This window comes from Cervus elaphus, chromosome 1 (genome assembly GCF_910594005.1).
Source record: "Cervus elaphus chromosome 1, mCerEla1.1, whole genome shotgun sequence".
NCBI classification, from domain to species: Eukaryota; Metazoa; Chordata; class Mammalia; order Artiodactyla; family Cervidae; genus Cervus; species Cervus elaphus.
In genome coordinates, this window is record NC_057815.1 from 19,539,749 (window position 1) to 19,557,783 (window position 18,035).

General features: G+C 39.8%; 1 protein-coding gene across 3 annotated transcripts in view; it reads left to right on the plus strand.

Moving 5' to 3' along the window:
* The window catches only part of PDGFD (platelet derived growth factor D), a 264,825-nt gene that overhangs the window by 163,448 nt on the left and 83,342 nt on the right, over nucleotides 1–18,035 (plus strand). For 2 of the 3 annotated variants that reach the window (XM_043892553.1, XM_043892455.1), the window contains exons 2-3: nucleotides 11,527–11,731; nucleotides 16,271–16,451. In XM_043892553.1, the coding sequence (XP_043748488.1) occupies nucleotides 11,527–11,731; nucleotides 16,271–16,451 (386 nt within the window). The remainder of the gene's footprint in view (nucleotides 1–11,526; nucleotides 11,732–16,270; nucleotides 16,452–18,035) is intronic. The other variant, XM_043892530.1, reaches the window with a different exon arrangement.

Below are 18,035 nucleotides of genomic sequence, written 5' to 3' on the forward strand. Positions count from 1 at the left end.
TCACTTACTAAATCCCATCTGACTCTTTGAGACCCCATGGACTGCATCACACTAGACTCCCCTTTCCTTCACTGTCTCCTGGAGTTTGCTCAAATTCATGTCCATTGAGTCGGTGACACTATCTAACTGTCTCATTCTCTGCTGCCCCCTTCTTCGGCCTTCAATCTTTCCCAGCATCAGGGTTTTTTCCAATAAGTCATCTCTTTGCATCAGGTGGCCAAGTTATTGGAGCTTCAGATTCAGCACCAGTCCTTCCAATGAACACCCAGGACTGATCTCCTTTAGGATTTACTGGTTGGATCTCCTTGCAGTCCAAGGGACTCTCAAGAGTCTTCTCCAACACCACAGGACAAAAGCATCAATTCTTCAGCACTCAGCCTTCTTTATGGTCCAACTCTCATATCCATCCATGACTACTGGAAAAACCATACCTTTGACTATATGGATATTTGTTGACAAAATGATGTCTCTGCTTTTCAACATGCTATCCAGGTTTGTCATAGCTTTACTTCCAAGGAGCAAGCATCTTCTGATTTCATGGCTGCAGTAACCATCTGCAGTGATTTTGGAATCCAGGGGAAAAAAAAATATGTCACTGCTTCCTCTTTCCCCTTCTATTTGCCATGAAGTGGTAGGACTGGAGGCCATAATCTTGGTTTTTTTTAATATTGAGTTTTAAGCCAGCTTTTTCACTCTCCTCTTTCACCTTCATCAAGAGGCTCTTTAGTTCCTCTTTGCTTTCTTCTATCATCTGCATATCTGAGGTTGTTGATATTTCTCCCAGCAATTTTGATTCCAGCTTTAATTCATTCAGCCTGGCATTTTACATAATGTACTCTGCAAAGAAGTTAAATAAGCAGGGTGACAATATACAGCCTTGACATACTCCTTTCCCAATTGTTAACCAATTAGTAGTTTCATATCCGGTTGTAACTGTTGCTTATTGACCCACATACAGGTTTCTCAGGAGACAGATAAGGTGGTCTGGTATTCCCATATCTTTAAGAATTTTGCACAGTTTGTTGTGATCCACACAACCAAAGACTTTAGTGTAGTCAATAAAGCATAAGTAGATTTTTTTTTCTGGAGTTCCCTTGCTTTCTCTGCGATCCAAAGGATATTAGCAATTTAATCTCTCTTTTCTCTGTGTTTTCAAAACCCATCTGTACGTCTGGAAGTTTCTGGTTCACATACTGCTGAAGCCTAGGTTGAAGGACTTTTAATGTAAATGAGTTATGTATATTAAACAATTGTCTTAAAAGCCACCAGCTTTTGACATATAGGTGTTTATCAACATCAGAGTGCATGAATTGTTTGCATTAATATCTCATAGCTTTGATAATTATTTGACCTATTCTGAGATATATAGTAATTCCTGCCTTTATTTTCATTGTCTGGAGTGAGAAGAGAATTTGTTTCCTTGAATCTCAATGACAAATCAAAATTCAGCTTTGTTTACTTGCATACATCTTCTCAGCTTTGGTTCTCTAAAGTACTTGATTATTCTTTACAAGAGAATGAGGATGAGATATCATTACTTTATTGTATTTACATTTAATATCTTTTTTGTACTGAGTTATATACATAAAAATTTTATTTTAGTGATGCATCATAGTGCAACATTGATAAATGCTTTTTGAATGACAATTAGATATCCAAATATAAGCTATAATTCATCTCTACATATGGTGCTACCAGTGAAAATATCTGAGATTGAAATCAGATGAACAGTTATCTCCTAAATGTCGCTAGATTCGCACAGACAAAAGCTATGACAGTTGTGTCCCAATTTGCTCTATGTTCTAACACCTGGACAGTCATCTTCAATAGTATTCATAAGTTATATCTCCAATTTGAAATATTAATATGTGAATTAAGTGTTCTGGAATTCAGTGAACTGTGATATTGAAAAATGACTGAATATATAAATAATACTACAGTCATATAGTTTAATAAGCATTTAAGTTCAATTATATAGAGAGAGGCTTCCTAGGTGGTGCTTATGGTAAAGAACCCGCCTACCAGTGCAGGAGACTTAAGAGAGGAAGATAACACCCCTGGGTTGGGAAAAGTCCCTGGAGGAGGGCATGGCAACCCACTCCAGTATTCTTGCCTGGAGAATCCCATGGACAGAGGAGCCTGGCAGGCTACGGCCCATAGGGTTGCAAAGAGTCAGACTTAACTGAAGAGACAGTACATATGCATGCATTGATGTGTATATTTTTAATATGTATATATTATATTAGATATTACTAATATACATGCTAAGTAATGTGTTAATTTATATTTTGATAATATAATTTTATATACATACATATACAAACCACAGATAATAAACTATGTGATTCTTATATTGACTCCCAATTAGTTTTCTCTTAAGAATTGATGAGCTCTTTAGTCAGGTGTGATTAGCAAACTGTTTTGTCTTTGAATACAAATCAAGTTTCTAATTATTAGGGTATTGCAAGATCATCTCTGTTGCAGACTGTTCCATTCCATATCAGCTTTGTTGAACTGACTACTTCCTCTGAAACTTACCCTGTATAATAATTTCAGAAAATTCTCATTTTTTGTGAATAAACAAAGGTCTTAATTTAAGTAGCTTTCTTTCACAATGTTTGTAAAAGTGTTAGTTTTCCTATAATAAGTGTTTTCTAGAAAAAATAGTAAATCTACTTTCTGGGAACATTTTTTTTTTTTAATTTTGCCTGTTACTTTCCTATATATCAGAGCTATGTTTAGTTCAGTTCAGTCGCTCAGGCATGTCCAACTCTTTGTTACGTTGGCACTGGGAAAAGCAGATATTTTTGTCATTAGGGTTGTCTTGTTTTCTGGGTGTTAAGTTGGTGTGGTTGAAAAGATATTGCTCTTCAGCAGCCTCATCTATAGTGCTTTCTGTCACCCTGCTCTACAATCCCTTCCCCCTCTGCCACAGTGCTGAATGTTATTGTCTCATTTTTTTCACATCCTTTACATGGTAAACAACATCCCAACACAGAGAGACTATAGCATAAGAAGAATTACCAGAGAATTAATTAATTTGAATTATCCTAAAGTGATAAAAATGGCTTCCCTTGTGCTTCAGTGGTAAAAAAAAATCCACTGCTAATGCAGGACATGCAGAAGACGCAGGTTCAGTCCCTGGGTCTGGAAGATACCCTGGAGCAGGAAATGGCAAACCCACTGCAGTATGCTTGCTGGGAAATCCCATGGACAGAGGAACCTGGCAGGCTACAGTCCATGGGGTCACAAAGAGTCAGACATGACTTAGCAATTGGACAACAGTGTGATAAAATATAGCATGGTTATTTTACTGCAATCATTATTGTCACTAATTTCAATTTTCAAAAGACTTAGACCAAAAATAATTTCCATTTTAATATAATTTAATAATCACTTCTACGTGTGTGTGTTAGTCACTCAGTTGTGTCCGACTCTTTGCAACCCCATAGACTGTAGCCCACCGGGCTCCTCTGTCCATGGAATTCTCCAGGCAAGATGCTGGAGTGCGTTGCCATGTCCTTCCTTCCTGGGATCAAACCCAGGTCTTCCGCATTGCAGGGAGATTTTTTACTATCTGAGCTACCAAGGAAGCCTCAACCACTTCTCTAGCCTAACTATAAAATACAAGTGATTTTGAAAGAAAGAGTGTAATTGCTCACTGTTGTACAATAATAAGACAAACCCTTGTTCATTAAGAGATCTTGTGAGGTGAGGAATAATAAGCACCAATGTGGGCATTACTACTCCCTGGGAATTGTAACTGGAAAATGTTCAAAAGGACAATCTGATACTCTTTTTTTTTTTTCTTTTTTGAGGGACTCAGATTTTTAAAGAAGAAGAATTTTGAGTTCAGGGAATTTTCAATTGATTACAAAAATATTGTCTCCACATTGTTACTCTAAGGAATGTTGCATGAAAAGGAATTATAATTTTAAAAAAAAGGATATGTAACTGGCAAACAACCAACTCCCTCCTCAAATCTTTATAAACAGAAAGGTTTTGTATTACTACTAAGTTCTTAGAAAAATCTCTGCTAGAGAATTCTAAATAAATCCTGATGCTTAATCGGCTTTGCCTTTGAGTTGCTTAAAAGCAGAGTGATCACGGGGGATGGTTGTTTTTAGAACTGTTGTATAGGCTTTTGGAAGACTGGCTCTTGCCAAGACCATGTGTCAGATGTTAACCAAATATTCCTTAATGAAAATTGGCCCACTAGCAGTCCCTGGAGGAAATTAGTTCATTGATTGCAAGCTTCAGTGCCTGAAGAAACATTGAGGAAAAAGAATGTTGAAAATGCTTTCAGGCTGATTTTTAAACTAACATGGTTAACAAAGTCTAATTTTCACCTTTAGCAGTTCACAGGGTGAGCCAACCCTGTGCTTTTTAAGTTAGGATATAATTTATGAAAAAGTATCTAATTAAATTCAATTTAATCCCAATTGTGTATTTTATGGCCAGTTCTACTAATTGACATTCATTTTAAAATTAGGGACTGCTGCCCTACCGTCTTTTATGTTCTCCATCACGCCCTTGTTTCTCTCTCCCTTTTCATCAATACATTGTGTGATGTCTCATTGATGAAGGTACTACTTTGTGTTCTAAGATACTTTTGTATAAGATGCTGTGATTTGTTGAGGGAGAGTGCAAAGATTATTAGAGGTAGTCAGTAGTAATAATAATCATGCATTAGTCAGTCACAGGTCTCACTGTTGATTAGCCTTGATGAACTTTCTATTCTAAATTAGCTGGCTGCATAAGACGAGAACTTTGGGAGACTTGTCAGTCACCCGATTTTCATCCATCGCTTGCTCGATCTGAGAGTAGATCCCAACTAAAGCAGCAAACTCTCCCGCTTTAGTCCAGCGTTGTTCTTCTTTCTTGGTCACAGGTTTTTAGAGTGATGTGGACCGACTCTGCTGAGCTTGGTGGTACATGTCTTGCTGGAAATAGTGTAGAAAAAGAGGCAGTTCTTTCAAAATTAATGTCTGAACTGAACGGCAAGCAGGATCATTTCAATGGAACTTTTTCCAAAATAGTCCTTTAATGTTCGTGCAAGATGTGTTCCCACAAACATCAGGAACACTTAGAAATAAACTCTTTGGGCATTTTAAACTGCCTTTTATTTATTATCTTGCTTCAAAATGCTTTTCAGTGTTTAGGAAATCTGCCTATTCATTATTCGCAGTAACCATTCATCCATGTATGTATTTAACAACTCTGTTTTGAAAGTCTCCAAATCTGTTTTGAAAGACTGGTGAGGTTCTGAGGTTACCTTGGTAAACAAGACATTGTCCAATATATAATATTCTGCATGTGATTTTTTTAACTTTCCTATGAAACTTTCAAAGAAATTATAAGGCATCCTTTAGTAACTTTAAGTTCCTGTACTCAAGCAGCTTCAGGCAGAAGCCTCTACATAATTTTAAAAAAGCAAGATAGAATACATTCTGTCTACTTTAAAGGATTTATTTACATTCCTCCATAATGTGTTCAGCACAAGTTGATGGGCTAAGTGGCCAGTTATGTGCCTGGGGCACTTTTCTAGTTAATAAGAAAGATTTTCATACATATGTTTGAACAGCATTTGATAAAATATCCATTTGTACACCTATTTTAGATGATAGCATACAACTATATATACAATCACTGATAGATGGGAAAAGTGTTTATCCCGCTGAAGATTTTGGATTTCAGATTCCTTGGTCTCATTATTGCTTCACCTGCATCTGTCAGTGAAACCACTGGCAGTTCTGCCTTCTTGAAGGAAAATCGTTGAGGTGTCCTGTCATCTGGACCTGAGAAGAATCTTAAATGTCATATTATTCAGCCCCTAAACTATTAGTTTAGGAAACAGAAGCCAGAAGGATGACATGGTGTGTCTGATGTTGCTGTTGATTATAGTGAGAAAAGTCACCAACATGATGGCGCGGCATTCAAAACTTCACTCTTCCATATATCAGCCAGCCTTCCATTCTCTTCACTTACGACAAATCACTTTAACTTCTGTGTGTTGGTTTCATTACCTGTTAAGAAAATATAACAAAATTAAATTTAAAAGAAAAAGCAGAATGAAAGCAGTGGTAATTACTGCAATATTTACTTTTTATCAACTTATGGTGGACTTACAAAATTGGATGCTTGTAAAGCATATTGCACCCCACAAAAATTAAGTGGTTATAATGCGGTTGTTTGGCAGCAGAGTTTGGTGTATATAACGCTTAACTACATGCTCATCAAACATTGTTCATACGATATATGGTATGATTGTGAATAACCATTTTACAAATGAAATTTTATAATAAATCTCTTTGCAAATTGGGAACTTCCTGAACCAATGACCATTCTTTTCTTTTGGCTTGTAGCTGTAGTATGTTGGGTTTGTGGCTAACAGTCATGATCCTGGCTGCTGGATGTCTTAGAGAGAGAGAGTGGAGCCATGAGTATGCCTGTATGTTCCACTGAATTTGTGTGAGGTCCCACAGTCTGCAGAGATCACCGTTTATTCCTATGGAATCACTGATGAAATATTTTAATTCTTATTTTAATAACTGAGCATTTACCACTTGGGTCACATGCTGTCATAAATAATATTATGATCTGAAAGAAAAAATAAACCATTATTTGTGATTTCCTTCCTCCTTAAACATAACTTGAAGCAGTAGGTTACCAGATGTGTCTATTGGGACCAAGAACGACTATTCCATGAAATGGGGAAAGTTAGATAAGGTGATTTCCAAAGTAGATAGTTCTTACCCTAGTTCATTCTATAAATCATATGATGTCCTCAAGAAGGTTTCAAGGTCAAAGATAGGAAAGTGAGCCCAAGACAGGTCATCAGTCAGGGAGGTAAGATGAAAATTCAGATATGAGATATAGAGTCAAGCAAGGCAGTGAAGGAGCCTGGGGAGTCAAGAATGAGAAGCAGAGTAGAAAGAATGATATGGTCAGTTGTTCTCACAGTCTAGGGAGCTCAGAATCACCTGGAGAGCTTATTAAAATAATAGTGCTGGGCTCCACCCCCAGCGTTTCAGCTTCAGTAGGTATGGAATGAGGCCTGATAATTTACATTTCCGACAAATTCCCAGCTGATGATGCTAATCCGGGGACCACACTGAGGACAACAGTTGTTCAAGATGCATCCCAGAGTAAGTGATAGTACCTCCAGGGATTTAGTGAGCTCCTGGGGTACTTGGTCAGGCAAACTCAGTTCACCAAAGAGTTAGGGACAGAATAAAAACATCTTGACTTTTTCTTTCATTTTAATTCACTTTTTTAAAAACATCAAATTCATAACCCAGAGTAATGACTATGTGAACCTCTTTCTGTATTAAAATGTAAAATAAGAACTTATATTCTTGTCATATAAAACATAAATCAAAATTATTCCCTCTCTATGAAAAATTACATAGTTCATATTTTTGTAGTTTAACAACTCATGCAGTGTTCTGATTAAGAACGTGTGGTCTGAAGATAGTGTAGGGTCAGATATTGATTTTACCACCTGCTTTGTGCCCTGAGGTCATAAGTTTCTTGAACTCTCTGAGCCTTCTTTGCGAAGTGGGGATATTACTAATTGCATACATTTGTTGTGAGGATTAAATGAAGTAATGAATTTAACAACTTACTGGAGTTCCTGGCACACAGTGTTAGTTATTATTGGAACACCAAAGCAAATGCCTTCATTGAGGAATGTGACTTTGTATATAACACTTCGGAGTTATCTCAGGTTTAACCTGATAGGTTGCTCTCTATATCTATAATTCATTACAGCTCTTCTGCCAAGAATAGCCCTGAGTTTGGCATGAGGTTATAAATTATATATAAACAATGAGATTCAGAAGTCAAAGTGATTATAGATAGCAGAGGATCTAAAATTGCCTCTAGCAAATTTCATGCAAAGAAGGAAAACTACTGTCTGTTTCAGGATACTTAGGAGCATCAAACCTGGGACCAGAGCATGGGTCACGACTGCAGGGCTGGTGCTTTGGTCTCCTGGTCGAGAGGCTGGGAGCTGGGACGTCCACTCCTCTAGCTACATTTGCTCTTCCTAAGGCTGTCTCCCACACAAAAGCTGGCCAGGCAAGCACAAACACTAAACGCTGAATTAGTAAAAAAAAGAAAAGAAAAATTGAAATTCCCATCCATATCAGAACGTTTGTAAAAGGGAGAGAAGCCTTTGCATCTCATATGCTGACTCCTTGTTCATCTCCCTTGTCTTATTTTGGAAGCTTTAACAACCACCCTCCACAGCCCAGTCTTTCAGTGGTTTCCACCAGCAATTTAGGCCTCCCTGGCCAGGCTCACTGAATTATAGGCTTTGGAGTCAACGCTCTGTGGGAGGACACAAATAGACTGTGGCTGCAGTTCTGCTTGCAGAGGGGCCTAAAATGTCAAACCTAAAATGCAAAGAACTCTGGACACTGGGGGATGGGGAGAACGGGCCCACTGGGCAGCGCAGCTCTGGCACAGACCACCTGCAGTCAGGTCAGATGTCACCAGGCGAGTGCCCAGGTCCCAAGACTAATCTACAGTCGCCTGCTGAAAACTGTGAGGTGCCCAGGTTACCGCTGCTCCTTACCAACTGACAGTGAATCGAGGGCTTCCCATAAGCCCCTCAGGTTTGATAAACTGCTAGGAAAACTTGCAGAACTCAAGAAAGCACTGTAGTTATCATTACACTTTTATGATAAAGGATACAAATCGGGCCCAGCCAAACAGACACTTAGGGAGAGGTCTGGGAAGTCCAAGCATGAAGCATGTGTGTGTGTGTCATGAACGAGGAAACTCCCTCAAGCCACAGTGACCAGAGTTTTTTTGTTTCATTCTATAGATATGATTGATTGGATCACTGGCAACAGGCTAAGACTCCAAGACACCTCACCTCCAGGGAGGTTGGGAAGTCAGACTGGTGTCAGAGCTGAAAGTCACATGTTTAGTCTTTCTATCATAGCCAGTCCCCATCCTGAAATGACCTAGGGGCCCACAGTGAATCACCTCATCAGCATAAAATCAGGTTTGGCTCCAAGGGCCTACTGTAAATAATAAAGAAACTTCAGAATTCTAAGGGATTAGAGGTTCCCTTTTAGGAACCCAGGACAAAGATCAGACAAGTTCTTTATTATACAATATATGGAAAATAGAATTGAAACTATTTTAAGTCAGCAAAAATGAAGGCCAAAAATTCTGATCTTTTATAATGGAGAAACAACTGGAAAATGTCATTTGATTAAAAAATAGATGGTCATTAAATATCATTAGAGTCTTTAATTTGCTGTTCACTCACTTGTTTCCTTCACTTATTCATTCATTCAGCAATATGTATTGAGCACCTCCTGTGCTAATCATTGAAGATATAGTGTTACTCTGTCAATGAAAAAAAAAATGTATTTGTACAGTTGATCCTCAAACAAAGTGAGGTTTAGGGGTGGCAGTACCTTACAGGGGCTTCCCCCTGGCTCAGCAGTAAGGAATCCTCCCACAGCGCAGGAGGTGCAGGTTCGATCCCTGGACCGGAAAGGTCCTCAGGAAAAGGGCATGGCAACTGTTGACTACATAGATACAAAGTGAGAGCTGCAACTTAAGTTTTAACGGGGCAAAATGAAGACTGCAGCCCAGGAGACAGCACCTCAGAGACCTCTAAGGAACTGTTCAAAAAAGGCAGTGGGGAAGGTCAATATATAAGATTTTGGTGAAGGGGGAATTCAGAGCAATCAAGTACCTACTTTACAAAAGGTTTTCTGCTAGTCATGAGGAGCTGATGTCACCATGAAGGGATTTAGTGCTTTTCTAGATGTGAGGAGATGCATGGATTTGGATCATGAAATCAGTTTCTGAAAATATCTGACTATCTAAAGGCTTGCTCCACCAGTTTCCCTGGAGCACAGAGTGCCTCACTGTCCACCCTGAACTGCCTTCAAGGCATGTTGAGGGTCAACAGCTGCAGCAGCACAGAATTCAGTCTCTGCAGAGGCAGGCGGCAACTGCCATCAGCAAGCAGCAATCTTAGTTGACACAACCCACTCCAGGATTCTTGCCAGGAAAATCCCGTAGACAGAGGAGCCTGGTGGGCTACAGTCCATGGGATGGCAAACAGTCAGACACCACTATGCAACTAAGTGCACACATGTGCGCGTGCGCGCACACACACACACACAAACACACGCACACGCATGCACACGCACGCACACACACACACAATCCAAATATAACTGTTGACCCCGCCCCCCACCCAAACTTTACTCACACTTCACTGTTGGCCTAAAACCTTACTTTTTTTTTTTCCTCTTTGGCTTTCTGTTTGTTTGTTTTGTTTTGGGCCGTGTTGGGTCTTCACTGAGGCATGCAGGCTTCTCTAGTTGTTGCGTGGGCACGTGGCTTCTCTAGTTGTTAGTCAGGCTTCAACTAGTTGTTAGTCACTATGGCACGTGGTATCTGAGTTCCCTGACCAGGGATTGAACCCATGTCTCCTGCATTGGAAGGTGGATTCTTTATCACTGGCCCACAACAGAAGTCCCCAGAAGCCTTACTGCTAAACAGTTCATTAATACATACTTTGTATGTTATATGTATTATATATTCTACAATAAAGTGAACTAGACAAAAGAAAAATGTTGTTAAGAAAGTCATAAGAGAAAATGCATTTACAATGTTGCTGATGAATTTACGGTTCTTGCTTTGTCATGAAAGAATTCAGAGATGAAGTGATAGTAAATGGATGTCTTTAAAGGCAAACCCACTTCGCAGAGTGTGGGCCATCTCAGAAAGCAAGAGAGAGCCTCAATATACAGTGTGGATAGTTTTTATGGACTGGGTAATTTCATAGGCTAATTAGTGGGAGGATTATTCCAATTATTTGGGGGAAGAGGCAGGGATTTCCAGGAATTAGGCCACAGCACAAGATTTGACCTTTTATGGTTGGCCTCAGAAGTGTCATGGTGCCAATGGGTGTGGATTTAGCATGCTAACAAGCGTAAGATGAGGTGCTAGGTCTACTGCAAGTTGACACTTCCGTCATCTTGGACAGTTATTTCTAACCAGTCTTTGTCATGGTTATATCATGCCCTCCCCTCTTCCCTCCTGTTTCAACCATATATTTATTTACTATTTATTTATCGAAAAAATTCACAGGCCCACACAGTTCAAACCTGTGTTGCTTAAGGGTCAGCTGTATTCGTGGAAAAAAGGAAAGATGAACTATTTGAAATTTCTTGCTCATTTTAATTCCAGTTGAAATGAGTCTGAGTTCTGAGATCATTGTTAATTTTGCTTGTCAAAAATAATGTTAAGAGAGCTCCCAAAGTATAAAATATTAGAAGTCAAGTCTAGATTTATGAAGAATTTCGGAGACAGGGTTGGTAGAAAAAAATATGGATGTTTGTTTAACCACAAAGCTGCTATTTGGTCTTATGTTTTTAAACAAAATCAAGAAGTGCTTTGAAATGTGATGTGTTTTAAACTGTTCTTTTTTTGCTTTCCTGTAATTGGAGCAACATACTAATTTCTACAAGTTGTGACTACTAACAGAGAGCAATCACCTCACAGACTTGTACCGAAGAGATGAGACCATCCAGGTGACAGGACACGGCCACGTGCAGAGTCCCCGCTTCCCAAACAGCTACCCTCGCAACCTGCTTCTGACATGGCGGCTCCACTCCCAGGAGAAAACAAGGATACAGCTAGCCTTTGACAATCAGTTTGGATTAGAGGAAGCGGAAAATGATATCTGTAGGTGAGTGTGAAATAAAGTCCATATTAGGGTAAAATTCCAAGATGAAGAAAAGGTTTAAAACATTGCATCCAAGTTCTCATTCGGGCCCTATCCAAAATATGTGACTTCTTTTTCAAAAAGCCTTTATGTCCGTCCTAATGTACAACATAAATTCAAGCACAGTCTCCATGGAAGCCTTAACTTGGCATGACTCACAGAAGCTCACTCCTGCAGCTGGCAGAGCCAGGCTGTGTGATTTCCAGAGAAGGGGGATCTGGGTGATTCTTTTTTTTCTGGGCCAGGCCTAGAACCACCTTTGTGAGCAGCTGGACACATCCAGTGTCCCGGGTCACCTGCAACCCTGTCCTGTGCTCGGGTGTGAGCTTCCCAGGAGTTAAGGAGTGTATCCCCTGCCGGGCTCCAGGAACTGACCCAGCACTGGGAGAGGGTGGTGGCGAGGACCCTGCCAGCCCTGAAATCGTAATTTTAAGGCCTCAGATACGTGTAAGAAGAAAGAAGGCAAGCTCCCGGGGCCAGCGCACTCCTCAGAGGTCTGTTCCTTCCTGCAGTTTCCGGGTCAGCAGAAAATGAAAGCTCCTCCCTTTTTAGCATATTTTTCAGAGCGAGGCTTGGCTGTTCTCAGAATTGTCCGCTCACGGCATCATACTCCCTTAATTAGCATGGGTAAGATGCGGAGGGTTTTTTTCCTCCTTGTACTTTACTGCGTGCACTTGTTCTGCATTGCCAACGAACTGCTACTAAACTGCTAAATCCTTTCAGCGGGTTTATTTTACTCTGAATGATGAAAATCAGGTGCCTCAAATTTGGCTGTCCTTTGTTGCATGTTTAGTACGCTGACAGCATTTATTATGTTGCTATTTTTTTCAAGAATAATAGCACAAACTATTACTTTCTAGGACCATAGAGGCTAATGTATGCCGGAAAGTAAAGATGAAGACATGCAGGAGGAGCCAGTTAATATTTACAGAGAGAATAAGCTTGAGGAGATCTTATGTCTTTTCAACCTTGAAAGGGAGAATTCATTTTCTGTGCTTAAAAAAAAAAAAGGGAGAGAGAGAGAGATCATGGAAACAAACAAAAAGCCAGGATTAAAAGTTTATTAAAGATGATGTCATTGAAGAGATACTGGTCTCCACTCCCACGCAGGGTTTTGATCTGGTAGTAACTAAACCCTCTGGCCGATAGAGGATGAGATGGCTGGATGGCGTCACCAACTCGATGGACATGAGTTTGAGTAAACTCCGGTAGCTGGTGATGGACAGGGAGGCCTGGCGTGCTGCGATTCATGGGGTCACAAAGAGTCGGACATGACTGAGCAACTCAACTGAACTGAACTGAAACCCTCTGGACATCCTGACCTTAAAATTAGGAGAGGAAATTAAGGACGATTTTTCCCCCAGTTGTTGGTCAATTGCTAAGTGGTGTCCAACTCTTTGCGACCCCATGAACTGCAGCACACCAGGCCTCCTTGCCCCTCACCATCTCCCAGAGTTTGCTCAAATTCATGTCCATTGAGTTGGTGATGCCATCCAACCAACTCATCCTCTGTTGTCCCCTTCTCCTCCTGCCTTCAATCTTTCCCAGCACCAGGGTCTTTTCCAGTGAGTCACCTCTTCACATCAGGTGGCCAAAGTATTAGAGCTTCAGTTTCAGCATCAGTCCTTCCAATAAGTATTCAGGGTTGGTTTCCTTCAGTATTGACTAAAAGATCCCCAGACCAGTCCTCAAATCAAGTTGCTTCTAAAAATTTATAGAGGGAGTTAGAGAAGTAAGAGGTAGAGGAGAGAGGAAGAAGGGGAAGAGATTAGGACCCTCCCTGAAAACCAAAATGGAGCTTTGAGAGTGAAAATTGTGCTAATAGGTTATCTAAAAAACAAGTGACCTCTTGTGTTATTAAAGTTTCAAGTATATTCTTGCTTAGTGTAGTGAATATGATTCACATATATTGTATATAAAATGAAATGAAGTTGTTTCTTCCCATCTGTTGCAAAACTTCCTTGATGTCTACATTGTAATATTTATTGCTCTAATGATGATTCTTAGTACTTTTCACTTTCCAAGCACCATATATCAAGTAGTTAATTTGCAGAGCTCTGAATAGATATTCAGCTGATAAAATTACATAAGCCTTCTTATTGTGCTCATTAGGAAACTGAGGCAAAGGAGATACAGGCCCCACTGATTATTTTCAATGAAACTGAGTCACCATTTTATTATGCTCGCCTGCTTCTTAGTCCACCCTGGCCCACCCAGTAAGAGCTCTGAGGTGTATGGGTTAGACTAGTTAACTTGTATTGGGTTTTCTTCACACTCAGATGTGATGGTCCTCGTGCTGACTCCTTTTGGCAATCATGACAGGAAAATATAAAGTAGATAGACTTCTTGCACTGTTCACCCTGAGTTTGCCCTGAGTGCTCATCATTTACACTGTGACTTTAGCATCTCAAGTCATATGGGGGACAGGTGAATGAAGGACGAGACCCTGATGATCAGAACTGAAAGGCACAGACTTCAGCTCTCAAGTAGAATGTTTTAAGATTTTGGGTATCTCAAAATAGAAAAAGTGATTCCTAGAAGATGCCAGTTCTGTCTCTGAACATGTTTTACTCTGCAATGAAAGAGTTGGGTATTGTGCAGGGACTTTGAGGGTCTAACGGCTCCATGGAATATCTAAAATGCCTCTCCTGTCTTTTTCAATCCTGAGATGCTCTGTTTCTCTGACCAGTGTCAATGATGAACCCATGGTCTTACCCGCATTCACACACAGCCCAGATATGTCCAGTACTGGCTAGGGCACATCACTGCTAAAGGCATGTGCTTTTCATTACGATAAATGTCATTGTTTATGATACAATCCCTTCAAAAGATAGGTTCCACAAAGAGAAAATAGTTGTTTATTTTATCATTTTACCACTTATTTTCTACAATGAAATTGCTGATTTTTTATGCTGTGTAGGTATAGACCATTTCCTTTCCTCAGGAAATGCTGGATGTGGTAAATTAATTCCAAGTGGGAATTTGTTTAAAAAATTGATATAGTAAACACCTGGGTATATAATTGAAGCTACAGGCTTCCCCAGTGGCTCAGCGGTAAAGTATCTGCCTGCAATGCAGGAGATGCTTGTTCAGTCCCTGAGTCTGGAAGATCCCCTGGAGGAGGGCCTGGCAACCCACTCCAGTATTCTTGCCTGGAGAATCCCATGGACAGAGGAGCCTGGAAGGTTACAGTCCATAGAGTCACAAAGAGGGGACATGGCTGAAGCAACTGAGCATGCACACACGCACACAACTGGAGCTATATCTCCTAAACTATGACAAGAGAATATATTTATTGGTTTCTCCAGGAAAACCTTTATAAGCTAGATGCTTGGAAAGTAGCCTATTTTGATTTTTGACAATTTAGGAAGAGTTATGAGGCTTCTCTGTTAGCTCAACGGGTAAAGAATCCGCCTGCAATGCAGAAGACCCCTGTTCAATCCCTGGGTTGGGAAGATCCCCTAGAGAAGGGATAGGCCACCCACTCCAGTATTCTTGGGCTTCCCTGTTGGCTCAGATGGTAAAAAATCTCCCCGCACACTATTTATAATAGCTAGGACATGGAAGCAACCTAGATGTTGTCCATCGGCAGATGAATGGATAAGACAGCTGTGGTACATATACACAATGGAATATTACCCAGCTATTAAAAAGAATGCATTTGAATCAGTTCTAATGAGGTGGATGACTGGAGCCTATTATACAGAGTGAAGTAAGCCAGAAAGAAAAACACCAATACAGTATATTAATGTATATATATGGAATTTAGAAAGATGGCAACGATGACCCTATATGGGAGACAGAAAAAGAGACACAGATGTAAAGAACAGACTTTGGACTCTGTGGGAGAAGGCAAGGGTGGGATGATCTGAGAGAATAGCATTGAAACATGTATATTATCATGTGTGAAATGAATTGCCAGTCCAGGCTCAATGCATGAGACAGGGCGCTCAGGGTTGGTGCACTGGGATGACCCTGAGGGATGGGGTGGGGAGGGAGGTGGGAGGGGGGTTCAGGATGGGGAACACAGGTACACTCGTGGCAGATTCATGTCAGTTTATGGCAAAAGCCACTACAATTGGAGCCTCCAATTAAAAAAAAAAAAAGAATCTCCCTGCAATGCAGAAGACCTGGGTTTTGATCCCTGGGTTGGGAAGTTCCCCTGGAGGAGGGCATGGCAACCCACTCTAATATTCTGGCCTGGAGAATCACATGGACAGAGGAGCCTGATGGGCTACAGTCCATGGGGTCACAAAGAGTCGGACATGACTGAGCAACTTTCACTCACTCAAGGAGGATAGGCTGAAGGTGTATAAAAGTTTTTCCTCAGAATAGATTGTTGAAGTTTGAATTTGAGAAATCCAAAGAGCTGGTTTTTCTTCTAAACTTCATTTCAGATAATAGGTCATGAGAAATCACATATGTTAGTTTTAATTTCTCAATGAAAGTATGAATTTCAAAGTCTATTTTAATCAAAGCTTATTTATGTTAAATTGGTACCAGGTATGATTTTGTAGAAGTTGAAGACATATCTGAAACCAGTACTATTATTAGAGGACGATGGTGTGGACACAAGGAAGTTCCTCCAAGGATAACATCAAGAACAAACCAGATTAAAATAACGTTCAAGTCTGATGACTACTTTGTGGCTAAACCTGGATTCAAGATTTATTATTCTTTTGTGGTAAGTAGCTTAACCACCTCATGATTAAAAGCAGACACTGGTTAAATGAAGTTTAGAGATGATTTTCTGTGATTAAATTCAGCAGTGTGAAACTGAACGGACTGCGTTAATTGTCTGTGGTATGCTTTGTCCCTGCCTTGTGGCCAAAATGTTAAAACTTTCTTTAGTGAGGAATGCCATTTTAGATCTGTTAAATCAATGCTTGGGGCCCAAGCATTTTGAAAGAAAGCACAGTGAATAGAAAAAGTAAAATTATTTACAGTAAAGCATATACCATTTTCCCTTTGATTCAGCAAAATAAATGTACAGCCAAAGAGAAGTTATGTGATATTTGAGAAATTTTCTATTTAATTCCAATCACAGAAGAGTTCCAGTGATTTTAGGTTAAATTATGACCCAAATTTGGGAATGATCTATATTATAATCATAGAACCTCAGAGTTAGCAAGAATCTTAAAGATTGGAATATAATTCAGGACCCAAAGGTTGATTTTTGCTTACTCAACCCATGCTTATTTTTGCTCTCACGTCTGCTTAAGCACCTCAGCAGCCATTTTAAACTTTAAATGCTTCTGTTAGAAGATGTTCAACCTCATATTGAGGTATAATCTACCTTGTAGTTAAGTCTAGTTGTTGGGTCATACATGGTCATGGATCTTCTTTATTCAGCCATTCATTAGTAAAACAATATAAAGTTCCTTGGAGGAAGAAATGCCAACCCACTCCAATATTCTTGCCTGAAAAATTCCATGGACAAAGGAGCCTGGCGGGCTACAGTCCATGGGGCCACAAAGCAGCTGAGCACACACACACAGGTAAAGTTCCTGCTTATGATCAGACACTCTGATAGGTGTAGTAGATCAAAGCCAAGCAAGAAGACAGGGTTCTTGAACCTCCTGGAGTTGATAGTCTGGTGGAAATGGCAGTTAAAAAGCAGTAACAACTAATGACGAGTAATAAGACAGAAGGACTGGGTGTTGCGGATGAAGCACAGGGAGAAATTGGGATAATTTTGCCTATGCATTACCTTTAGGATAGATTAAATATCTCTGAATCCTTGGGTCATTCATAGCATATTGCCTCTTGCTCACCTGGCAGCATCATTAACTCTCATTCAGTTTATTGCTATCCCTTTTCAAAATGTGGTTGCCAAATAGAACACAGTACTACAAATGGAGTCAATTTGTGGGTTTTTCCTCTTATGAGTTAAATTTAGAGTAGGAAAAAATCTTGATTTTTTCAAATCTAATGTGGTTTCTTCTCTTTTTTTTTTTTGCATTATGATGAGTTATTAAATACTAAGTAAATTCTACATCAGAATACTATAAATGAAAAATAGCATGTGGTAATCCTGGTTCTGCTTTAATTTGGGAATAATCCATCAAGCGTGATATACATTATTGCATACTCATGCAGTGCTGCTCAGCATTAAAATGGAAGTATGAACCTTTGGTTTCTGCATTTCTTTGCTTTTAATGTGTTCGGTGATGCATCTGTTCTCAATTTTTCATGGACAAAGCGGTCTCAGCATGTTGGAGTGGTGATGTGGCAGAATGGCTCAGTTAAGGACCTGTTTTATTCCCTC